At 33.7% G+C, this 27006-nt stretch overlaps 1 protein-coding gene across 1 annotated transcript in view; it reads left to right on the plus strand.

Annotated features, from left to right (window-relative positions):
- The window catches only part of ROCK2 (Rho associated coiled-coil containing protein kinase 2), a 143195-nt gene that overhangs the window by 85511 nt on the left and 30678 nt on the right, over window positions 1-27006 (plus strand). The window contains exons 5-18 of the mRNA XM_045884098.3: window positions 3389-3649; window positions 11818-11962; window positions 14328-14466; window positions 16600-16691; window positions 17491-17650; window positions 19185-19245; window positions 19844-19855; window positions 21151-21230; window positions 21391-21439; window positions 22038-22173; window positions 22276-22367; window positions 22623-22869; window positions 23259-23365; window positions 25896-26055. Coding sequence (XP_045740054.1) covers window positions 3389-3649; window positions 11818-11962; window positions 14328-14466; window positions 16600-16691; window positions 17491-17650; window positions 19185-19245; window positions 19844-19855; window positions 21151-21230; window positions 21391-21439; window positions 22038-22173; window positions 22276-22367; window positions 22623-22869; window positions 23259-23365; window positions 25896-26055 — 1741 coding nt within the window. The remainder of the gene's footprint in view (window positions 1-3388; window positions 3650-11817; window positions 11963-14327; window positions 14467-16599; window positions 16692-17490; window positions 17651-19184; window positions 19246-19843; window positions 19856-21150; window positions 21231-21390; window positions 21440-22037; window positions 22174-22275; window positions 22368-22622; window positions 22870-23258; window positions 23366-25895; window positions 26056-27006) is intronic.

Consider the following 27006-nt stretch of genomic DNA (forward strand, 5'->3'; position numbering starts at 1 on the left):
GTTGGTTAAGCATCTGACTCTAGATTTTGGCTGGGGTCATGATCTCAGGATGGTGCGATCGAGCCCCGCCTCTGGCTCCAAGCTCAGCAGGGAGTCTACTTGGGCTTCTCTCTCCCTCTCCCGCTTCCCCTGTGCATGCTCTCTCTTGTGTGCACTCTCTAAAATAAATAAATAAAATCTTTTTAAAAAGCGCTATTTTAGGTTGTATTAATTAAGAAACGTTATCAAGTCTGCAGCTAAAGCTAATTTAGAAAGCTATTCAGTGTTCCATAATAGTAGTTGAGGGTGGTCTTGATCAGACAAATTTCGGTCTCAGCTCTAAGCTCAAATAATTGCAATAAAACTTTACCAGTGCTAAGCCACTGAACTGCTGTATGGTAGTGTGAGGATATTCAGCATCTATTTCTGACAAAAATTCACAGAACAGATGATGATGGTTAAGTCCACAAGAGCAAATAACAACCATTAATACTACTCATTTATTTATTATACAAGGGATTCAAATATATTTTCCACTGAGTACTTATTGATTAGTATTACAGAGAATAACTATAGATTTTAAATATCACACATTTTCACAAGCTTTTTAAATTTGTCCAATGAAGCCTTCTTCTGTTCCACATGTATTTTTACCCCCATCTTTTGTTAAAACACCTTACCAGATTCTACTTCAGGTTGTACTGAATTAGTGTTTTCTCAACTTCTTTGAAAATATTTTTGCCTGTAGTTCATCTGTGCAGACTGTTTTATAGAGGCTTATTTTTTACTCACATCAAACTTGGCACTTACTCCTCCAGAAACCAGTAATGACTGCATAATACCAGTAACATCTGTTGACTCATTAAGAGCCGAGGAAAACCACTCGAAATCATTTGCTTTGTTTTTAAATTGACTACTGATATTGCCACCAGTGTCCTCAACTCTTTGAGCAGCTGTCGTTGAAAGACTGAGAGTCTTGCGTTGATTTTCTCTAGACGCATTTCTTCAGCTGATGCAATCAAACACAACTTAATTAATTCACCATTGGTGAATGGCTTTTCTTGGTTGCCTAATAAATAAGCCATCTGGAAACGTTCTTTGGTTTCAGTCTTACATACATTTAGCAAATTTTAACATTTTTCCATCGCTAATTTTAAGCTTTTAATTTTGAAAACATTGCAAGAATTCTTGAAATACTTTTTGTTCTCCTACCCAGTCTTTTCTCCCTTTTTTCCTTCTGAGAGATAGCTGCTGTCCTAAAACTCGTATATGTTTTTTCTGTACTCAGTCCCTCCATTCCTCCTTCCCAATTAAATCTTCTGTCAACCTCTTATTTTCTCACGTGATTTTTTACTAATTCAGGTTTTTCTCTCTTGAGTCAGTTTCTATTTTCTGCAACCGTATCTGTCTTCTCTTTGACTTTTCTATTGAATGGAGTATATGTAAATTTTTTAGTTAACATTTTTTTGTTGTTTTATTTAAAAAATAATACCTTTTCTTTTGCTTTTCTTTTTAATTATTTTCTCCTTTTAAAAAAATTCCCTATCTCCTGTTTTCTTTGGGTTTATATTTTTCTTTTCTAGTTTCTTTATCTGCCTAATTTTTACTGTCAGTCATTTTTTTTCCAGTGCAGATATCTGTTTGAATATTGGGTAGTGAAAGGTTAAGGAGAGATACCTACAAATGCATTTGAAGTTATAAATTTCCTGTTGAGTTCAGCTTTAATTTTATCATGCTTTTTTAAAATTTTATCATACATTTTTTTAAAAAAATGATTTTATTTGTGACATACACAGAGAAATACATAAAACAAGCAGCAGAAAGATTTATTACAAAGCAAACACCCATGTATTTACTTCCCAGGTCAAAAAATAAACATTGTCAGACTCCAGAAGTTCTCTTGTGCTCTTTGCCAATCACTGCGTCCATGTGTTCCTCCCAAATTAACCACTCCTCTGACTTTATTAGTAATCATTTTCTTGCTTTTCTTTCTAGTGTACCACCTAACCAAGCATTCAGGAACTATAGCTTTCCTGTTTATTGAATTTTATATAAGTGATATCACTGATTCAATATCTCTTCTTTTGTCTCTAGCTTTTTTGTTCAACATTATGTTGGCATGAGTTACTTACATTGCTACAGCTTATTAGTTTCATTGCTGTGTTTTATTCCATTGCATGTATATACCACAATTTGTTGGTATATTTCAAAATTTTTATTTGTTACAAGTAGTGTAAATGTTTTTTATTCTGTTGGGTTTACTCTTAGGAGTAGCATTTTGGGGTACTTATAATCAATCTCAGTAGGTGGTGACAGCTTGTTTTTCAATGTGGTTATAGAAGTTTAGTTTGTAAGTTTCCTTTGTCCCTGCCAGCACTTGGTATTATCAGTTTTAAAATTTTTGGTCATTTTTGGTCATTTTTGTGCATGCAAAGTGGTGTCTCACAGAGGTTTAAATTCATCTTTCTCTAATGAGATTTCATACCTTTTCATCTTTGAATATCTTCCTTTGTGAAATGCCTGCTTAATTCTTCTTCATTTTCCTATTAGGTCGTCTGTTGATTTAAAAGAATTGATTTGTAGGAATTCTTTTTATTTATTCTGAGTATGAGTTCTTGGTTTTGTTCTATGTTTTCCCTGTTTGTTTGTGGAAACCTTTTCTGTTTGCATTGCTTGCTTCTGGGGGGTGGGTTGGGACATGTTGGGTAGACTGTACAAATAACTTTTCTTCTGAATTTGTGGTTCCCATGCCTCTGGGGAGTCAGTAGCAACCTCGCTTGGTGTGATTTCTCCGGTCCCAATGCCGCTGCTCTAGTCTGCGCGCCACTAGCTGCTTATGAGCAAGATGATGGGGGATAGGAGAGAGGAGAAGGCCCTATTCTAAGTGTGGCTGCCCGCAACTCACTCTTTTCCACTGGTGTGGTGCTTACTCCCTCTTCTCATATCTATTGAATATGGTATCTTTTAGGTTTTTCTCAACTGCTCCTACCCCCTCAGCTTTCTTTTTTGTGAGTTAGGTGCAGTAGCTTGTTTTGTTTTCAGAAAGCTGTTTTTTAAAATTATGAATTCTTCTGTCATTCTTTCACCTTTTATGTCCCTCCTTCTGTTTCTCTTTTAAAATATCTCTATTTAAATAGATTCTTATATTCTCTAAGAGGGAAAATGATTCATTTATGTATATTTTTCAGCATGAAGAAGTTAACTATATAAAAAGCTTTGTCTGATACCTGTTTTCCATTAGGGATGTCCAAATCTAAAATCAAAGGTTTCATAAAATTCAACTCTTTTGGTTGTAAAATAATTTGTCTTTTTCAGTAGTAATAATTGTTTTGGGTTTTGTTCCATTTAAGCTTTGAGTTTTTTTTTTTTTCCTTAAATTTTTTTTTTCCTTTCTCGTTTTGTTTTACAGCTCTTTTGTGCTTTTCAAGATGATAAGTATCTGTACATGGTAATGGAGTACATGCCTGGTGGAGATCTTGTAAACCTTATGAGTAACTATGATGTACCTGAAAAATGGGCCAAATTTTATACTGCTGAAGTTGTTCTTGCTCTGGATGCCATACACTCCATGGGCTTAATTCACAGAGATGTAAAACCTGACAACATGCTCTTGGATAAACATGGACATCTAAAGTTGGCAGATTTTGGCACATGTATGAAGATGGATGAAGTAAGTAATAAGCAAGTAAAAAAAACTAGTTTTTTAAAAACAAAAATGAAGGAAGCTTCAAATCTTGACTTTATAGTTTTAAACAAAGATAAATTTAGTTTTGCTGTGTAGTGACTTAAAATAAAACTTTTTTTTTTTTTACTGATCATTCATCTAGCTACAGAGTGCTTTATTTCCTATATAGTACTAGATTTGGTAAATACAAGAGAAATAAAAATACAGATAACTTAGGTATCTCCCCATAGAATGGTGACAAGCAATTAAAACTAGTTCATGTGCAAAATGATCCAGGTGAAGAATAGGACACAAAATATACATTAAGGTACATGGGTATTATTTCCATCACCATTATTATTTCTGTATTTTTCCTTTAAAAAGGAAAAAGCTAAGGTAAGAAGTTTATGTTACTGTCTCCTACCAACCCTGTCTGCATCAATCATATCGAATAAATTTAGGAACATCATCTATTGTGTACTTTACCTGTTGAACAATTCACATTATAATTAATAGATTCAGTAGTTTTAACCTCATAGCTAATTATGATGTTGATTTATTTTTGTTGTAAAATTTATATCTCTTCTCTTTTCCTCTTTCAAGTATGTATATAATTCCTGGCAGTAGTTCCTAATGGGGAGGAATCATGGGTTTTTTGTTGTTGTTGTTGTTTGTTTTTTTTGTTTGCTTGTATTTCTCTGTTGGATCTAGGGGTGATTTATATGTATCAGACTCTTTAATGTTAGTGTGTGTTGACAACAAACTAGATACTATCTTTTGTATGGTTTTTATAACCTTCCAGTATGCTTATATAGCTAATCGTATTTCTTAACAAAAATATCTTATCAAGATGTTTATTTTTAATTAAGCTGATTTTCTTTTCTGTTTACCTCTTATTCATGCCACCTATGTGACATTCACTTTTATAGATCATACTACCTTCATCAGCATTCTGTATTCTTCCAGGCTCAGCTCAGATTTTACCTCATTTACAAAGTTCTTCCTGATAATCCTAATCTGACTGATCAGTCTTCTAATGTTCTGATTTATTTAAAATTTGTGCTGTATTTCATAGGCCATTTTCATGTATCTAGGTTTTTATGCCCTGTCTACTCAACTAAAACTTAACATTCCTTTCTTCTTTGGTCTTCTTCATAGATTATGTATATCACTGTGTCCATCTTTTGCATACATCAGTGTTTAGTAGATGGAACATTTGTCCCCAAAGCTCCCTCTTGTGGTGTTTATCATAATACAGTGTGAAATGGTTAATAGTAAAAATTATCTTTAATGAAAATAAAGTATAAGATAATTTTCTAATGGAATGCTAAACTTTTTTATGTCTGTTCTACATAATGAGTGATGTTTATGTGCTGTGCTTCCATGGGTGTATTCTGATTTTAATTAAACCAAAACTTTTGGGAGGGTATAGAGATATAAGTCACACCACATATTTTTAAGGTAGGAAATGATGGTTTAGGTAAAAAGGGTATAGAGTGTGGGGAACAGGACAGAATATGGTTTTTATAGAATATGAGCATGTAAGTAAATACTAAATTTAGCAGTTTAAATCTCTTACATTGTCTCTTTAAAAGGCAAAATAAAATGTGACTTATATCATTTTATTTACTATTTTTTAATTCAGGTACATATAGCTGAGCTAATTATACTCTTTGGTTCATCGGTTACTGTCATTAGGAGTCAACAGAAAGGCTTCATCTGGTTTTTGTTTTATGATGTGTTCCCCCTTTCCATTTCAGTCTTATTCTCTCTGTCCCTAACAAATAGCCACTGTCATGTGTTTACTATAAGCTCTTGCAGACTATTAATACAGTGTACATGTGTATAAGTGTCATTTTTTTTTTTACTTTTTTTCACTCAATCTTGTTTTATATCTATTCTGATATATGTAAATTAGCTCATTCCTTCTTAGTGTTCCATAGTATCTGTCTATTAATTTTACTTATTCCCACTTGTGTTGGATTCCTAGGCCACATCAGCTCCCTCCTACTAACAGGACTATGTTGAACCTAAGCATTGATGTTGGACATCTTCAGACATGTCCCATGTGTATTCTGACAAGGTTTTCCTCTATATATACACTTAGAAGAAGTGGGACTCCTGACTCAGAGGATACGTAAATAAAGTATTACCTGACCTCCAGAATGGCTGTAAATGTTATAACCTCTTGCTAGTGGTGCATTAGAGATCATGTCTCTCTGTATTCTTACTCACTCTTCCTATTACTCACTCTCTAAATCTTACCAATTCCATTGGTGTAAGGTAGTAAGTTTTAAAAATTGTATTTATTTTATAACTAATGATGTCAAACTTTTCTTCGTATAATTGTCAGTCATTTATCTCATGAATTACTTGTGTTATCTTTGAACCTTTTTAAAATCAACTTCTTGTTGATGTTCAGGAATTCCTTATATAATCTCAGTAGTGATTCCACAGATATTGCTCATTTCATCTTCCAGTCAGCTACACATTTGTGTCTGTTTGAACAGGAATTCTTAATTTTGATGTAGTGAAATATATATTTTTAAATACTGAAGTTTAAAAATGTTGTTTGTTGTACCCCAGAACTCCATTCCTCAAGTAATACTAATGATGAGAACAACTATATATGTTGAAGAATAAAGGAGTTTTTTATTAAAAGCTATCGTACATAGAATTTATAATTTTGTTATGTTAGCTGTTAATATGAATAAATGTTATTGCAAGTTTCAGGTTCATTATTGGCCTCTGTTTGATTATCATTATGGTCTCAAAGCCGTTAGAAATGTTCCTAGTTTCATTCTCATTCATCTGCACGTCTATAGAAGGGATTGGCAAACTGGAGTACAAGGCCAGATCTGGCCTGTGGCTTGGTTTTGTACAGCTCCTTTACTAAAAATGGTTTGTCTGTTTTTAAAAGATGGTTAAAAAACAAAAGAAGATATGAGGTAGAGATCCTGTGTGCCCACAAATCCTAAAATATTTACTGGCCTTTTACAGAAAACTTTGCCAACCCTTTATCTACAATATAGACAGAGATTCGCAAATTATTTTTTAGCTCCTCTGGCCATGGATAAATGCAAAAATAAAATACAAGTAAATATTATAACCTACAAAGACTAAAATAATTGGTTAGTATTGCAATTAAGAGTATTGGCATATGTCAGTAAGTTCTCTGATTAATAAATCGTGGTTTACACAGTTTCCTGGATACTGTTACTCTTTTTTCTCTCCGAAAAAAATATGTAGATGTGAGTGAATGTCGCAGTGTAGTATATTTACGTCTAGATGTGTCTCGGTTGATAGCCAAGAAGTACTGCTATTTAAAATTGCTTCTTTAGTTAGGTGAATGGAGTTCCCTCTTTGCTTGTCATTATGCATTTCATAGCCACCTTTACCACCTTTATGGCATATTTTATGTTAGTGTTTTAGGTTACCTGAAAATAATATAAAATTATATCCCTTAATATTCTAGTGTGTACTATTTGATTAAATGAGGCTATACTTCTTTAAAAGCTAATCAGTAAATTGTTAATGTTCTTAACCCTTCTACAAATGACATCAGTTTTTAAAATGGAGGTATTTCTATTTGTGTTTCTGAAAAAACCCTATTTTCTGTAAAATTATACATAGAAGTGAATAGGTTTATGGGAGTAGTAGGGACAGACCATTCAAAAGCTATGCAACTTTGTAACCAGAGTCCTAATAAAAGTTAATAATTGGTACCCCCAGGAGATAACTAGAATAACAGGCAGCCTTTTGTGCCTTGGGCACTGCACAGTGCAAATGGACATGGGCTTCTAAACCACTTGGGCTGTTTTTTAGATAGAACAAAGAAGAAGCAGGACTTTGCACTAGCCGAGAATTTTATAAGGTGAGGGATATGCCTGTTTGAGAAAGGCATATCCCTGCTGCAAGTACTCATTTTTTTTTTTTTAAAGATTTTATTTATTTATTTGACAGAGAGAGACACAGTGAGAGAGGGAACACAAGCAGAGGGAGTGGGAGAGGGAGAAGCAGGCTCCCCACTGAGCAGGGAGCCCGATGTGGGACTCGATCCCAGGACCCTGGGATCATGACCTGAGCCGAAGGCAGTCGCCTAACCGACTGAGCCACCCAGGCGCCCCTGCAAGTACTCATTTTTAATCATTAAAATGGACCAAGTAGGCTCCTGCCTGTGTAGCAGTCAAACTGAGGCTCTTAATGCTTTTCTGATAATTAAGAATTCCATTTACAATTTTTTTCCACTTTTCACAGGAAGCCTTTAGAATAATTTCTTTGGCCAACCTCAGGATTTATGACTGACCAGTTTTGTGTTTTCAGTGAACCTCTCCAATTATGATATTTTATCCATTATAAAACACCAGCTATATTTTAGCAAATAAACATGTAATCTTACCCATTTAAAGTACTCATGAGGAAGCTTTTGAAAATGCATACCTGTTTATGTTGCTCTCCTGCTTAAAACCATTCTGTAGATTCCTGTCATCTACTGAGTAAAGTTCAAACTCCTTAGCTATATGAAGCTTCTTATGATATCCCTTCCACATTTCACCCTCATTCTCTATCATTTGACTTTTTGTGCCTTATAGTGTACTGGTCTTAAATTACATATCATTGTTTTCATGCCATGAAATCAATGATTTAATGATTCCTGGCCTTCATATATGATGTTGCATACAGCTTACTTGGCAGATTCCTACTCATACCTTGAAACTCAGTTCAAAATTTGCTTATTTGGTTCCTTAGGTTGACTCCTATGTCTTAGCCATGCCCCCCTTTTGGAGCATTTTCTTATTTTTTGGCACTATATAATACAAGAAAGACTTGTATTTTCTCTGTCCCAGCTCTGGAATCAGCCACTTTTCCAGAAAGCTCAGATTTCTTTTATTTAAGAATGGTATTTAGAAATCAGTATTTGGGCACTAGATACGTTTATTCCTCCTCAAGTGCCATTATTTCCAGGCCTTGTCAGCAGAGACATGTAGACTGAATATACTATATGTGCTAATCCATATGCACACACATGTTCATATTTAATTCTGTACTTATCTATCCGTATATCTAGGCTACTAAAAATCATGAGTTCATACTGATACTTCTGAATCTTTTCCTACACTACAGGGCTCATTGTAGTCTTCTTCCTTTCTTTTTTATAATTTCTACTTTGGTCACTGAGAAATCTGGCTCTTTTGGGGCGCGTGGGTGGCTCAGTCAGTTAAGGATCTGCCTTCGGCTCAGGTCATGATCCCCTTCGGCTCAGGATCTAGCCCTGCGTAGGGCTCCCTGCTCAGCGGGGAGCCTGTTTCTCCCTCTCCCCCTGCCACTGCTCCTGCTTTTGCTCTCACTCCAGTAAATAAATAAAATCTTAGGAAAAAAAAAGAAAGAAACCTGGCTCTCATTATCTACAGTATATTTACTTGTTCAGCTCTAGGAGACACATAAAATTATTTCAGAATTACTAATTCCTACCTCTGTGACAAACAGATTTACTAATTAGAATGTATTATTTTTGTGCAGTTCCTTTTGAGGTTAGCCTTATATTATCTGTTATAGATACTGTTTTCCAAAGTTATTTAGGTTAGTTTTTTTCATCCCTACCCCATTTGGTGTGCTTATGTTACTAATTTATAAAACAGGTTCATTTCTTACTGTTTGTATTCCATTTGGAGTATCCCCCCTCCCCCCGCCACATCCTGGTTGATTTTAATTGCTTATTTACAGTCTTTATGATGTGTGAAGCATTCCTCTGGCTTTAAGAGTTAAAACTGTACAAATTGTATGCTCAGAGAAGGATCCTGTCCTCCCTACTCCTGCTACCCCATTCCCATACTCCCTTCTTTCCACCCTTTTCCCACCCACACCCGCCATGGGTAAACCAGGTCTTTTTAGTTTCTGGTTTATTCTTTCTGTATTTCTTTAGAATAGGAGAAGAGACTTGTCATAAATGTAGATTATGTATTCATGTAATTTGAGAACTTCTCCATGAGACAGTTTTAAAATGTCTTTTCCAAATGTTTATTTAAAAAATTTTTAACCTCCACTATGCTAGTCAAAAATTGTGGTTGAAATATTTATTCTCCCAAAAGCAGAGTGTTGTTCACATAGTTTACCTGCTAAAAATTCTTTAGTCCTGCCAAAGTATTTATTCTGCAAGTGGTTATTCAAATTGATCTCCATCTTACCTTTCCCACCTTCATCATTGTGAAACTTTACTTTTAGCTGATTTGGACTTTACTGCCTTTCTTTTCTTTCTTTCTTTCTTTTCTTTCTTTCTTTCTTTCTTTCTTTCTTTCTTTCTTTCTTTCTTTCTTTCTTTCTTTTCTTTTCTTTTCTTTCTTTTTCTTTCTTTCTTGATTTTATTTATTTATTTAGAGAGAGAGCATGAGCAGGGGGAGGGGCAGAGAGAGAGAGAGAATCCCAGGCAGACTCTGTGCTGAGTGTGGAACCCACACAGGGCTCAATCTCAGGAACCCGAGACCATGACCTGAGCCAAAATCAAGAGTAAGAGGCTTAACTGACTGAGCCACCCAGGCGCCCCTTCACTACATTTCCTGAATATGCTTTATATAAAGTCATTCTTGTTCCTTTATTTTTGCTTTTTTTTTCTTTCTAAATTGTCATACCTCTTTCTCCCTCTTAAAGCCTAACTTGTCCCATCCTTTACAGCCTAACTTTATGCCAGTTATTTTTTTATCTTATCCTTTCCTCTCCCCCTAAACCTTTGAATGCTAAATAATTTTTCTTCTAATGGCATTTTTTTGGTGTGTGTGTCCAGTTAGGTTTTAGCTGTTGAGTCTCACAGGATTCATTTTTTTAAAGTCTAATTTCTGTGGATACATGTGAAATGAGTTTTGTTTACTCTAACAAGTCTCTTAATGTTTCCTCTAACAGCAGTATAGAGAGTCCATGATAAAAATATACCCTGCCTTTTAAAGTTAGGCACTGTTGTTTTTCATCTTTTATCCTAAGTACTAATCCATACAAATTATTGCCCTCGTAATTTGCTCAATTATATTCAGAACTTTTATTAATTTATATTCAAACTAAAATGACTTCTATTCTCTATTTGCTATAAACTTGGGGAAGTAAAATCATTGAGTTATTGTTGCTAATTTGAAGAATGAAAAGATTGTTTTCAAAATTAATTTCCCATGATTAACATATATTTTATTGCACTTAAATACGTTTACATAAATCATATTTACAAAATACATGGAACTTCCTTTTTCCAAGGTGTTCATAATACTTAGTATTTTGGGAATTTATATTAGCTTCCTTATGAGGAATGTGGATGACATACTCTTTACCTGGCAGGTAAAGGAAATGGAGGGCATTTAAATTAATCTATAGACTTTGCAAGTTTGCATAGAGCTGGAGGTGAACGAATATTATTTAGCATTATACTGTTATGGTGATTTAATTTTACAGCACACACACACATACATGGTACAAAACACACATGCATACATATATTTACAATGGTTCTTGTCCTTGTCAGAAAGACATCAGATAGAGATTGTCTTATTACCCACCGAAACTAAAGACAGATAAAGGTGTTTTTTATCATTTTGCCACATATCTTGATGCCACAGCTCCATATTTCTAAATACGCAGCTTGGTGGTGTAGCTTTCAAGTTGTTAAGATCTTTTAATTTAAACATTTGATTTCCTCCATTTTTTCTTAATACATTAAGAACTGTTTCTTTATCCAGCCTCCAAACTAGGCTCTTTGTAATCTTAATTATTGCAGTTTCTTTTGAAAACACCAAAGTTTCCTTTCTCTCTCATTCTTTTCCCCAGGTCACTGCCTTAAGATCACATTTTGTACTTCCCTTGTAACTACTTAGTAGTGTAAGAAAGAGAAACAAAAGATGTTGATTTGCTTGGGATTCCCATGGAGTTTACCACTTTTTCCTTCTTGCATTGATGGAGCCTCCTGTATTTATTTTAGAGTTGAAAAGTTATCCTTGATTTCCTGTAATCTGGACACTTGTAGGCATTTCATAATACTTTTATCTCCTGTCCTCCCAAAGCTGTATCAGCAATGAAGTTCTGTTGGGTAGCAATTTGTAGCCACTATATATATATATGTAGTAATAAATGAATTAGTTGCATTTATGTGTGTATGTTTTTACATGCAACTGTTTTTCTTTATCTCTGCTCTTTACCAGACAGGCATGGTGCATTGTGATACGGCAGTTGGAACACCTGATTATATTTCACCTGAGGTTCTCAAATCACAAGGGGGTGATGGTTACTATGGGCGAGAATGTGATTGGTGGTCTGTGGGTGTTTTCCTTTTTGAGATGCTGGTGGGTAAGTAAATATTTTAACTTGTCTTTTTTTCAAAACCAATCTCATAACACTAGTTTTAAGTCAAGAATTTGAAAATCTAAGGAAATTAATTATGTCCTGTGGAAGAAGTGGGATTTTTAAAAACTTTAAATCAGTTGTATCAGATATGACAGATTATTAATTGGAAAATTAAAACCAAATTGTACTGGCACAGTGATTTAGTGGAATATAAAAGGAATCGAAAGTATATTTCTAGGAAATAATCCTTCAGTGGGCCTTTTTGTGTGAAGAAAATGTTAGAACAAGAAACAAGTTTACAGCTGCCATGGGCCTCTAGTCTAAGATTTTCTTGATCAGTAGTATTTGTTGTGAATATTTTAAGTATAAGGCTGTTAATATTTGTCCCAATAATAGAGAACTAAAGTATTCTTTAGTTTGTTTACATAAATACGTAATTGATTTTTGTCGACTATGTTTCTTCTGTTTATTACTTATATTTACATATGGTTTTAATTCTAGTAAAGTAAATCATAGTTATTGACCATTTGATTATCAATAAAAATATTTTATAATATTTCATTCTCAGAAAACTCAGAGGCAAATCTAATAATTTCTTTCACTTTGACCAAGTCAAAATTTGAAAGGCTCCGGTGTTTCAAAACTTTTCTTTACATCATAGATTTCATTCTTAAGATTTCCCATTCCTAAGTACTGGGGTCACAAAAATATTTTCTGGCTAAGGAAGCCAATGACTGAATCATCTGGCTTGGGGATGAGGGCAGATACAGCTAAATCTATTTTGTGAGGCAAGTGTGATAAGGCTAATAACATTATATGAAACAACTTTAAAGTTGAAAATATATTTTTAGAAATTGGAGAATTTATTTTCTAGAGGATGACCCTAAAAAAAATTAGTGGTGGAAAATCTGTAAAATCTGTATGATTATTATGATTATTGCTTAAAAAAAATCAGAACATTTTGGCAAATCTCAAATTTAAATAATAGTCATGGAATGTTTTTGTGGCATAAATTGCCTTCTCTTGATGACCATTTTGTGTATGTAGTATTGATCTTGCTATGCTTTAAACTCATGTCATAGTATGACCTAAGTTGTTTAGGGCCTTTGTTTATGTAGTGCATCTCTTTACATGCAGGGTACGTTCCCAGATAGCTGTCCATTCTCCCCACCTCTGGCCCAATCTGATGATACATTAGGTGCATCTTGTATTCTTTTTAAAGTGGAATTATTCTATCATTTGCCTAGACTCTCCTAGGGATTTAGAAAATAACAGTTTGGAGAAAGTCACATAGCTCCTGTGAAGGGACCATTTAAATACCTGCTACTGTTTTCAACCCATGAGTTGAATTTAATGACTTTGAATGACACCGATTTACAGTATTCTGAGCTTACTCAGGTGCTCGCCTAGGTTGGTTAGCACTGGACTTTTAAAGGACTCTACTGTAATTAAAAATGGCACTAGAAAAATCTTGAGTTCAAAGCACCCCTCCTCTTTGAAAACAAAAACTACCTGAATACCTCCTTTTGAAATTTTGGATTGTCTGATTTGGGAAAGTCTGGTTTGTACTAAGGTGACTTATAGTTGAGTCATACTGGCAGGGCCTTTAGTTCTTGTGGCTTTAGATGAGTACTGGCCAAAATGGTGCCTTCAACTTTTTCTGTCTTTACACTCCAGTGCCTCTTTAGCATAACCGTTAGTCTGCAAGAACAGTGCACTGGGAGACCATTTCTGCCATTTTCAATTCTAGCTATGTGTCATCTTAAGCAAATCTTTGCATGTGAAATAATAGGGCTGGTCTAACTCTTAGAGCTGCACTGTCCAGTTTATCATGATGAAAATGGTTTATGTCTGCACAGTCCAGTATGGTGAGCACTGGCCACATTGAGCTCTTGAAATGTGGCTAGTGTGACTAGGGAACTGAAATTTTTATTTTATTTAATTGTAATTAATTTAGATTTAAATTTAATTAAACTTTAAATTTTAATTGAACTTAAATGTGGCTAGTGGCTACGGTATTGTATAACACAGCCCTAGAGAGTAATCTCAAAAAAGACTGATCCAGCTCAAGCATTGGAGGACTCTGATCGATCTGACCCTACTTAGTAATCTTCCCCATTGTAAAAACAATATCAAATTCTAGAGTCAGCGTTGATTTTATTTTGCTTTTAAGAGTTGATGGTACATTGGTGTGGTTCAAATTTAAATATGTCCTTGGTATGTGCTGGTGTGTTTCGACTGAGACACATAGATCAGTTATTCTTCCGTGCATGTGACGAATTTAAACTTAACATATTTAAGTAATAGATGAAAAGTGTTTGATTTGTATTCTCTGTTACACTCAGTGTCTTCTTTCTTGGAATTTTAGGGGATACTCCATTTTATGCAGATTCACTTGTAGGAACATATAGCAAAATTATGGATCATAAAAACTCACTCTGTTTCCCTGAAGATGCAGAAATTTCTAAACATGCGAAGAATCTCATTTGTGCCTTCTTAACAGATAGGTAATATACGTTGAATTTCTTTGTAGAGAGCCCTTAACTTTTAAGTTTGTAGAAATGAAAGCATAGCTTTTATTTACATATGAAATCTCTCATTCTCTTTATCCAAATTGCTTTTAATTCTGGGTTAGCCTTTTCCTACCGTTAGGCCTGGTGTTGGGTTACTCTCGTCATTATGTGTGTGCAACCCCATTGTAATCTAACTCTAACCTTACCTTCATGTCTAAAAAGAAAAAATAGAACTTGGTAAGATGATGCATTTGAGAGAAATAAAACTTGTATTATTCACATTTTATCCTTTGAAGTGATTAAGCCATCTGACTCTTCTTGTACAACTTTTGAGAGAAGAGTGTTTTGTGCAGATACATACTTGACAGGTTATAATCTCAAAAACTATTTGTATTTGACTTGGGAGGGCCTCCTTCCCAGCCCTTTTTTATTTGCGTTTGAAAAGAGTAAGTCTGCCCTAGAAATTCTGTGTTTCTTAAAACAAAGTAGGTGAACAATGCTGTGAAACCTATCTCAAAAAGGGAAGATAGAAAACTCTTTGGAGTTTCTTCCTTGGCCTTTCTATTCAGTTCTTTTGGATTTGTGATAAGAGTCAGCCTGTCAAAGGACCAACCTTTATAGGGGAATGCATGCACCATAGTCCAAACTTTACTCACCAGCATTATGATCTTAGGGAAATAACTTTACTTTTTGGGGAAATTTTACTTATCCATAAACAGTGGGATCAGATCAGATTGATAACTGAGGGCATTTCTAGCTCGAAAGTGCTATGCTTTCTCAGCAAACCATATTGTTTGTTAACCATTTGCTGTTACAAGCAATACTACAGTGACAGTCCTCATACATTTTTATCTTGCATACATTCTGTAGGATAAAATTTTAAAGGTGGAATTTTAGGATACACACTTTAAAATGGATTTGGTGTTACAAAATTGACCCCCAGAATAGTCACAGCAGGGTATATTTCCATTGATGATACTTTCCTCATTCTCATCAAACCGAATATCATGAATTTTTTCCATCTGAAGCAAGAAAAGTTACTGCTATTTTTTCTCATTAGAGAGGTTAATCATTTTAATATGTTTATCAATTATAAGATTTGTTAATTATCTGATTAACAGACAATCCATGCTGATAAACTTAGAACAAATCCTGTATGTTTGATTTGGGACTAGATGGGTTGATGAGGATGACCATAATTTGTGCTGAAAGATAAAATATAAAATAGGACATAGCACATGTTAATGAAAGATTTGCCTTAGCAATTTATTGGGGTGGGGGGAGGTGGTGTAGTCTAAGGAATGATTGCAGGTAGAGAAAGAGATTTGGAAAAGAATTTAATGCCATCATTGTGGCTAGCAGTACTTCCCTATAAAGTTTACAGGTTTTTCTGTTTATATTAAACATGGCTCCAGGGGCATATAAAAAAAAAGATGTTTTTTATTTCCATAAAATCTTCATTGAAAACTCAAAGGGTCAAAGAATGGAATTGTTAATATTGTTTTTCTTGTATTCAGAATGATTATTTTAATATAAATGTAGAGATATAATTTATGAGACTAAAGATTGATAGTTTCTAACAATATGTGAGTTCTTTTTAAGAAGAGATTTTTTTTTAAATTTTGATTTAATTTTGATTTTTTTAAAGATTTTTAAAAATTTATTAGAACACATGAGCGGGAAGGGGGAAGGACTGAGGCAGAAGAAGAAGGAGAGAATCTCAAGCAGACTCTGCTACATTTTTATTAGAGAGGCTTCGAATAACTCTTCTGTGTCTGAAGTTAAACCTGTCCATTTTACATCCTGGAGTTGGTCATGCAGTTTTGGCACACACAGATGAATATTTTTATTTGAAAGTCTCATGTGTACTTTTGTTTGATACAAACTACAGATGGAAATACATTTCCCTTTCCATGGCATTTACTATACTTTATAGTCCTTTTAATCTAGAGAGATCATATATTGTAAAATTGGCATTGCTTGTTTTTGAAAAACATTTAAGCCGAAACTTTTAATAAAGATACCTCAAAGTCATTTGTGATCCTTATTTTGATCCTAGGCAAGATAAGAATTAATTTATTTTTTTTGTAATCTTTTTATAATACAATCTTTAACTGCATTGTTTAGGGAGGTACGACTTGGGAGAAATGGGGTAGAAGAAATCAAACAGCATCCTTTCTTTAAGAATGATCAATGGAATTGGGATAACATAAGAGAGAGTAAGTCAGTAAATTTAAATATTTCCATTCCATCGTATTTTAAATCTCAGAAATTGATTCCTCTTTTGAATTAGTAATCATGTTTGATACACTTAATGCTAACTAATTTTAAATTGAGAGGTTTCATTTCAAATTTGTTCTGTGGCAATATCTATAACTAAATGTTCCTCAACACCTTAAACTAATTTGTATTCATTAAAAATATTTCTTAATACTTTTATAATAAACAGATTTCTTATTTTGTCAAGTTTCTTTATGGATCTCAGAAATTTTCAGAATGGGGGAAATAGCCCTTAATTTGAATGTGTTTGAATTAATAAATCAGTAATTAATTATTTATATAGACTGTACTTTGGTGAATACTAGAATAAGCATAGTAATTCATTTTAACTTTATGTGTATTTGACAATCCATTTTAAGAGTAAGAAATGTTTTACTTAAAGAATGTAAAAAGCCACAGACTAAAGAATGTGTGTGCAAGTTGCTGCCGCTTGCAATTTTAATACCTAGAATAATATCATATTGCTTTCCTTGTTTAATTGATTTATCTGTACTTAAACCTGCTCTAATGTAGTAATAAAATACTTAGTAGAATTTTAATTTTTGAAATGATAGAATGTAAAACATGTTACCAAAATTTTCTATAGTAAATCATAATGTTACTGAATATATATTATTAATGTATAATGTATTGGCATTAATATATATTACTAATATGTAATTGATATAAAACAAAATCTGGGTGGTTAATATATATTTTGATTATGAAGAAAATAATCTATTTCTTTCCTTTTAACAGCGGCGGCTCCTGTAGTACCTGAGCTCAGCAGTGACATCGACAGCAGCAATTTTGATGACATCGAAGATGATAAAGGAGATGTAGAAACCTTCCCGATTCCTAAAGCTTTTGTGGGAAATCAGCTACCTTTTATAGGATTTACCTACTATAGAGAAAATTTGTATGTGATTTGTTTGTTAGATTTTTATTGCTTTCAGGATTTAGCTGTAAAGAGTTATCTTATTATGAGAGTCTGGATTACAGAAGATAAAGTGTTAATTTGTTTGAAACTTTTGAGTTTTTTAAAAAGGACTATTGAAAGTTATTTTTCATTAAGTTCCATTATTTCTGAATGTTATTCAGGTACAGATGTATGCAAGGTACTGTTCTATATTCTTTGGGGGATAGAGAGTAAGACTACGTTTGAAGGAGCTTATCAACTAATAAGGGATATAAGAGAATAATATAGTCATAGTAAAGGATAGATGTGATATTTGCCTTAAGAAAGGTACCAAAATATCTGAGATGGTTCAGGAGAAAAATAAAAGTCACATCTCTGGGGGTGAGGTAAGAAGTCAGGTAAGACCTCAGGGAGGGAAAGCATTTGTGAAGCTAAGAAAAGGTTTTGAGTGGCCAAGATGTAGGGAGGTTAGTGAGAGTTGTGGGGAGATGAACAATGAAAGCAAAAGTGTGGCATGTTAGTACACATTGGGAGCAGAGAGTAGTGTGGTCCAGTAGGGCTCAAACACAAGGTGCATATTACTGTATTATATTCATTTGGAGGACCTAATGAGACTTTGAGTTTCTTGCCTGTGATCCCTCCATGTAGCATAGAGTCTGGCACAAGGCCAATAAATACTGGTTGACTGCAGTGAATATTGGGTATAAAGATTAAAAATTATGTTGGAGTTGAAGTTCAGAGGAAGAATAAAGCAGCAGATGATTGTTGTGTGCTATACTGAGGGACTTTTGACTTTGACAGGCAGTGAGGAGTGAGGCATTGTAGACATTTGAGAAACATATGTTTGAGAAACTTTTGGTACTTCCATATATGTAATGGTAGGGGTGACCAAACATTTTGGTTTGCTCAGGACTGAGGGGCTTCCTAGGATATGGCAAGGAACTTCAATGCTGAAACTAAGAAAATCCCCAGCAAACTAGGATGAGTTGACCACCCTGCTAACGATAGTATTCTAAAAACTATTGTAATGCTCACTAAAATGAGGATATGAGTGCCTGGATAAACCCAAGCATATTTATAGGCAGTGGGAGAGGACCCAGTTAAACAGAGAAATTGACAGTTAAGTAGAAGTGATGATTTATGTATTAAGACCTGGGAATCAAGAGATGTAATCTTTGAGAAGGAGGAGAGATGTCTCTTTCTAGAAGATTTCTAGATAAAATAGTTACAGGAACTCAAAATGAGATGAAGAGGGGCAAATGTACATGTAGCACATGTAGTGACTCCAGTCTCAACAACATTAAAGACTGGAACATCCAATAATGGGGAGGGGGACAAAAAAAAAGTGCAGCATTTTAAATTATTGAGAATGATAAATATCTAGATGGGAAAATGTTGCTTCATTTAAAATATGTTGAAGTGATCAGAAAGAGAAATTTTCGTGGCTGGAATTTAATTCTGATAATAATTTGGGGGTATTAGAAACTGGATTAATATGACTTGCAAAGGATTTATTTCCTGCCTTTCCTTCTAGGTTATTAAGTGACTCTTCATCTTGTAGAGAAAATGATTCATTACAATCAAGGAAAAATGAAGTATGTATAGATTTTTAACTCTATTTTAGTCACATGTTCACCTAATTTAGTAATATCCATGTGTTTAAAAAGTTCATATGATGCTCCTTTTTGAATCATTAGATGGCATTCTCTGTTGTAATACGGTTGAAAGAACATTGAAATGATTCATTTATTTGACAGGTATTGTGTAAGATACAGTGGCTAGTAAAAAGATGAATTATACATGGCTTTAGGCTTAGTTTTAGTAGCAAAAGTGATAGAATAGGTTTATAAGCAACTATAATATCAGAAAATTTTATAATAGTACTATAAAAGAGTATAGATAATAAGGTATAAGGGTACAGAAATAGTGGAGGAAGTAATATTTTGAGTGTTTAGGAATGATTCGGATAAAGGGTGATTTTATCAAACTTATAATTTGTGGCCTCTAATTTCTGTGTACAAAAGTAAATCATATACACACATACACATTAATGAGGATGCTAAACATTTTTCTCCTTAAAATTTACAGAAAGTAAAAAAGTTGGTTAGATAATTCTGGTATGATTTATCTTAGGAATTTTATAAAGCCTACAAGCATTGTAAATTTCTGTGTTTTCTGTTTTGTTTTAAATAGGAAAGCCAAGAGGTATGTTGATGTCACATATGTTGAAAAACTGAAAAAGTGCATCACTCTAGCAGTGTTTTGATAGAGCCATTTTCCACCTAGCATTTGGAGTAGTACATCTGCCTGAGAGAGACGTTCCCAACCTTTTTTTACCAAGTATTTCTTTCCTTATTACCCTTAATGGATCTATTGTTTAAATATGTATTAATGTAATTTTCTTAGTTTTATTTATCAAGAATATAAAGCTGATTAACATGTGAAAACTAGTGTGATCAAATTATACTAATGCAATAGCAGCCGAAAGCAGCTAAACTTGACTCGTTCATTGGCCTGTATATTCTTATTAGGGAAAAATAATAGTTTTGCTTAAGATTTACATTTAAGAAACCATGGGGAACCTAATCACTAGAAGGAATAACGGAAAGAACATTGGCCTTGGAATCTAATAGATTTGGATTGATTTTTGGCACAGCCACTTATTAGCTAAGCCATCTTGGCCCAGTTGTTCACCTTCTTTATTGAGTAGATACAACACTACTGTATTCTTAGGGTTGTTAGGGTTAATGAGACAACATTTGTCAAGTGCCTGCCGCTGTACTTAAGGCACAAAAGGAACTCAAAAAGTTAAATCCTTTATGAAGAAGGTAATGCTCCAAAAATGGATTATTTAATACTTTCTGTGATTTTAGTTTCTTTAAAGACCAACATATCTGGCCTAGAATAAGATGTAAAGAATGGCAAGGAAATGACTTATAATCAATTAGCTATCATTCATTGGAGAGTTATTGATTATAACTCTTTATAGTACTGTTCCTGGCACGGTGTAGGAAGATATAAAGAAGAGCTTAAATTCTTATTTTTTAGAGCAGTAATACATTTTTGAGCAAGTTCAAATATTCCAAGTATTTGTTTCAGATATAGACCTTTTCATCTTATAAGTACACATTGTGACAGTATCTTTGTATAAATAATCTGTGGAAGAACAGTGGAGGATATCAGAGGATATCCTTTATTCATAGTGACCGAGAGACTTGGTGTCATAGAAGAATTCTGCCACGTTTAGAGCTTCTCACTCGTATGTTTACGTGGTGTGGACATGTACATGTTTGCATACATGTGTAGTGTGACAGAGAGCAAGAGTTGGAGAATTTTTTTCCTGTCAGTAAAAGTCACATTAAGAAAGTACAGAAACTTTATGTACCATTATAGATGAGGTTATATTCAGCTCAGAAAACAGCTTGTCATTGTTTTCTTTAAGCCTTTTATATTTTAAGTGTGACCAAACTTTATAATTATAGTTTCTTGTTTCCTGACAGATTCAGAAAAAATTATACACATTAGAAGAACACCTTAGCACTGAAATACAAGCCAAAGAGGAACTAGAGCAAAAGTGCAAGTATGTTTTGTGGATAGTTAAATGTTGTATTTTAAAATTTAAGTTTAAACATGTTATTAAAAATGAAGAGTTACAAAGTAATTATTTGATTATTTTTAAATTTATTTATTTTTATTATGAATTAGAGATTTTACTTACTGTTTCTTTTGAAATTCTTTAGATCTGTTAATACTCGCCTTGAGAAAGTAGCAAAGGAACTAGAAGAAGAGGTAAAGTTGCTCCATGCTTTTAATTTACATTTTTGTCCACTAAAAGTTTTGATGCCTGACTTACCTGCAGATTTCTCTTAGAACCGTATTAATACATATCTTGATTTATAGTCAGACCTACCTTCTAGCATTGGTGAACAAAACTAAAAGTACAGGAAAACCATGATGATAGACTTCATTTTGTTATGTTTTTGCAAATTTGACTTATTTAGTATGTGTAGATATTGCAAGTAAAAAAAATTTGCTTTTGTATTAATTACTTGGCTTAACAACAGAAAGTAACCATTGTTTCTTACTTTAAATTTCTGTTCATAACATTTTAGATCCATAGTTTATATCAAGTGAAGATGGTTCAGTGGTAATGGAATGTTTCAGAAAGTTTGACTTTCAGTAGTGAATAATGAACACTGTGGTCTTGATAATTTAAGAGAGGTGTGCTATTTTGAAAATGATGGAAAATATTATTGTGAGTTTTAACAAAACAGCAGTTATAGCTTGTTTTTAAAGGTGTCTTTTATCTGCTTGAAATACTGAAATATTCTTTTCTTTGATTTTTATGCATACTTTCCTTTGGTAATAACTTTAAGCATTATTTCAGATTACTTTAAGGAAAAATGTGGAATCAGCATTAAGACAATTAGAAAGAGAGAAGGCACTTCTTCAACACAAAAATGCAGAATATCAGCGGAAAGCTGATCACGAAGCAGACAAGAAGCGAAATTTGGAAAATGATGGTTTGTGGTGTAGAATATTAAATACTTACCAAGAAAAAAATTAAGTGTGTATGTATGTATGTGTTGTGTTGAAGCTTGCCACTGAAATGCTTTTTATCATAGTTAACAGTTTAAAGGATCAACTTGAAGATTTGAAAAAAAGAAATCAGAACTCTCAAATATCCACTGAGAAAGTGAATCAGCTCCAGAGACAAGTAGGTTGATCTCAGTTGTAGTAAGGATATTGAATTTTCTTAATGATAACTTAATAATACTACTTTTAGTTGGCAATGTTACAAAAAGGCCTTCTTTGCCTCTGATTTTAAAGGGAGATTTTAAAGGGAAATCATTAGGAAAATATTCTTAGTTTTTTTCTTATTTTAAATAGTTTGTAATGGGGGTCCTAAATGGAAGTATTTTCATTATATATGCCTGTGTTTGTTGTTGTTTGATTTTGAATGGAATAACAGCTAGATGAAACCAATGCTTTGCTGAGAACAGAATCTGATACTGCGGCCCGGTTAAGAAAAACCCAGGCAGAAAGTTCAAAACAGATTCAGCAGCTGGAATCTAACAATAGAGATCTTCAAGATAAAAATTGCCTGCTGGAGACTGCTAAGTTAAAACTTGAAAAGGAATTTATCAATCTTCAGTCAGTTCTAGAATCTGAAAGGAGGGACCGAACTCATGGATCCGAGATAATTAATGACTTACAAGGTATTAAAAGTAGCGATTACACTTGAATTCATCTTGGTGATTTGTATTTTGGAAATAACTTTAGATGATGGATACTGTGTTGGAGTAGCACATATCTGAATATACTACTCTGTTATGTGAAGTTAGGGTGTTGGAAATGCATTGATACAAACTTTTATGAATAGAAGGTTTACTTTAAAATAGTGTGAAATATTTTAGGTTGTCAAACCACCTCTCAAGGTGGTGGTTTGGGTTCCAGTTGACTTCACTATAAGGCACTCTACCAACACTTATAAAACTGCTCATAAATAATAGCTCCAAATTATGAGGTGACTTCTAAAATTTTTTACTCTTAATTTAATATGTATATACTTTGTGGGCTTATTGTTTTTAAAATTTTGCAATTTTAGGTAGAATATCTGGCCTAGAAGAAGATTTAAAGAATGGCAAAATCTTATTAGCAAAAGCAGAGATGGAGAAGAGACAACTACAGGAGAGACTTACTGATTTGGAAAAGGTAAAACATGTTCGGCTTTATATTTTTTAAGAAAATGACTATAGAATTTCAGATTGGAAAACTTACTTTAAAATAGGGAAATCAGGGGCAGCTGGGTAGCTCAGTTGGTTAAGTGGCTGCCTTTGGCTCAGGTCATGATCTCAAGGGTCCTGGGGTCGAGCCCCACATTGGGGGAGTCTGCTTTTCCCTCTCCCTCTCCCTCTGCTCGTTTGCTCTCTCTCAAATAAAATCTTAAAAAAAAAAATAAAATAAGAGAAATCACTATGCTTTCAGTGGATGTTTCTCCCTAGGGATCCAAGGAAAACTCAAATTTTGACTTATAACATGTCTTAAAAATGATAGAAAGTTATCATGGCTTTGGCATTTAGAAGTTTTTCTTTAAAAATACTATAAGCCAGGGATAATTTCTAGACTGTGCAGTTAATGTGGTATTTTTGTTCACTTATTTATTCATTCGTTTAAGTATTTAAATATGTCATCTGTGGTAGAAATATCAGGATGCAGTCCTTGCTTGCCTTTAACAGTCTCACAGTTGGGTGCCTGGCTGGCTCAAATGGTAGAGCATGTGACTCTTGATCTCAACATCATGAGTTCAAGTCCCATGTTGGTTGTGGGACCTACTTAAAAAAAAATTGATTAAAATAAGTCTCACAGTCTAATGAGTAGCTTCTAAAGTAATAATAAGGTACACAGATAATTCTAATGCAGCGTGGTAAATAGAATGCTAGAAGAATGAATAGGGTATATTGGATGCACAGAATAAAGCCCCAGTCTGACAGGGCAGGATTGGTTGGCAGGGTAAAGGCACATTCTGAGTTGGGGAAGACAGCATGAGCAAAGATACAGAGGATGGAAAATAGAAAAGGGATAGTTGGTTTATTTAATGCAAATTGTTCAGTATTCCTGGAGTACAGAGCAGGGGTCAACAAAGTTTAATCTTTTAAGGGAGAGATGATAAATATTTCAGGCTTTGAAGGCCATAAGGTCTCCTTTGCATCTCAGGTCTGCTGCAGTACATAAAGGAATGGGTGTGGCTATATTCCAGTGAAATTTTACAGAAATAGACATCAGACCAAAATTGGCCTGAAGACAGCGGTATGGTCCTAGTGTTAAGTGTGAGGAACTCAGTGACCAGAATGAGGCTACAGAGCTAGGCATGAGCTAGATCATGTAAGATTTTGAATACTCTCTTAAACTTAGTTTCTTTAGGTAATGAACTAGCCACTGAAGGACTTTAAAGTGGATGCTCTTACTAGAGGTACATTTAAGATAGATCATTGTGTACCATGAAGAGAATAAATTTGACTGGGACAAGATAAGAGGTAGGGAGACTACTCAGAGGCTTTTTCAGTAATTCAGATAATGGAGAATTAACTAGTACAGTGGTTAAAAGGATGGAAAATAAGGATGAATCAGAAATATTTGGAGGAAGAATATTTGGCAGCACTTAGCGATTAATTAGATGAGGCATGTGTGTGGTACTTAATTAAGGATGAGTTCTAGGTTCCTACTTTGTGACAAGATATATAATGGTACCGCTAAATAAAAAAGAAAAAAGGAAAACAGCTCTTTTAGAAGAGACAATGACAAATCCATTTTAGTCCTAAGTTTGAGGTGCCTGTGAGTCAGCCAAATTAGGATGTTTACAAAGCAGTAAACTGTGTTCGTTGAAGCTAGAAATATTTGAGAGTCATTGGTACAGAAGTAGCTGAAGCCCTATGAATGAAAAAACCTATTTGGGAAGAGATTGTTTAGAACAGTGGTTTTTCAGGGCAGAGTAGATTACTCTGTTGGTGGATTGAAAAAATCATTTTCAATATTAAAGATTTATTTGAAAAACAAAAGAAATATCTACATTTATGGTACAAACTATAGAGAACAAAAAATTAGAAAATCTTTTTGAGAATATATAGGGAATTGACATCTATTGTTAGATTCCCAACTTAAAACAAGTCCCCAATGTGGAATATGAGAGGGTAGATGGTAGAGGATCCTGAAAATTTATCTTTAGATACAGCAAAGGGAAATAATAGATATGTTTTAAAAGTGAGAAATAATGATACAGGAATGGGGAGAAGCTTTGTGGCTGAAGAACACTACCTCCAGAGAACACCAACATTCAAGGAACAGCTGGGGGAAAACTTCATAAGTGACAGAAAAGATGAGAACAGAAAGCGGGGAGCTAAGTGAGTTCGGTGTCAGGTATGTCAAGGAAATAGTTTCAAGGGCAACAGTGAATCTAAATGAGATAAAGACTGAAAATTGTTTGTTGAATCTGATGTTGAGAATATCATTGGTTACTCTATTGAGATCAAAGGCCCTCAGTACAGATCTCCAAACAGTAGAGTGGAGGGATGGGATATGGGTGCCATGGGAGGTGGATTCCATGGATCACTTTTATAAGAAGTTCGAGTGAAGAGAGGAGGAAAGGTACTGAACATTCTTAATCCTGTAAAAAACAACTTCATAAGTTTTTGAAATTGTGAGCCAGTCTTTTTTGTTGATAGTTCCTATTTTAAATCCTTAATAGGAAAAGAACAACATGGAAATAGATATGACATACCAACTAAAAGTTATACAGCAGAGCTTAGAACAAGAAGAAGCTGAGCATAAGGCTACAAAAGCACGGCTGGCAGATAAAAATAAGATTTATGAATCCATTGAAGAAGCAAAATCAGAAGCCATGAAAGGTATGCTTTTTTTCTAAGAGAGTTTTCCCACAGCCTTATACTAAGGATTGATTCTGTAGTCAACTCTTTGATTTTGAAAAATAATTTTTTACATTTTATTGTCAAATATTGGGAACTGGAGAGAAAAAAACATTAGGGAAGCTTTATATACATATCACTTTTTTCCTTTATGGCAACAATCATTTCTAAGATAGTAAGGCCCAAACACAAAATTACTCAACCAAATTTAAGGATCAGAGAGAAATTAATATTTCAGTGGTATCAATAGTAACAGGCATACAGAGCATGAAGTTCTAGATATATTCAGATTTGGAGGGATTTCCTCTTTTTGTAATATTTGGTTTGACATTTCACCAGTCAGTTTGTATAATAAAATTGTTGCCAGTTTATGTAAGATAAATGTTTTAAAAATAGTGGCTGACCTAACTAGAATATAAGCTCATTGAATATTTTGAACTCTGGCATGATGAAGATCCTAGCTAGATTTGGTCAAAGTCATCCACTACTAAGGAGTATAGGGTAAGATAACAGAGTTAACTTTTCCACAAACCAGCATGTATCTTGGAATTGTCTTAGGATAATTTCTTGTTTTCCTAACTGACTGCTTATAATTATGATGGATTTGAAGTTCCAAAGGAAATTAATAAAATACTCTTGTGAAAAATTCATAGAACTCTTAAGCAGAACTTTTATTTCATACTGAAGCATAACATTTATGAATAACTTAGCAAAAAAATAGCTTTTCAATTATTGAATGTAATTAAAATTGGAGATTTTTTGGTTAAAATCAGTTTAGTTTAAGGCACTAATTAAGGATGTTAAGAGATTAAATGAGTGCTTTAGTTAGAAAAATCTAATTACAAGAGAGGAAGTTATTGGGTCGTGTTTCCCTGTCAGTGACTTAGAAGATAGAGTTGAACTTCTTTTGAGGTATAATTTAGGTGCAATAAA

Source organism: Mirounga angustirostris, unplaced genomic scaffold (genome assembly GCF_029215605.1).
Source record: "Mirounga angustirostris isolate CCGP_5_RB_7025 unplaced genomic scaffold, mMirAng1.0.hap1 SCAF_10, whole genome shotgun sequence".
In the NCBI taxonomy this organism is placed as follows: domain Eukaryota; kingdom Metazoa; phylum Chordata; class Mammalia; order Carnivora; family Phocidae; genus Mirounga; species Mirounga angustirostris.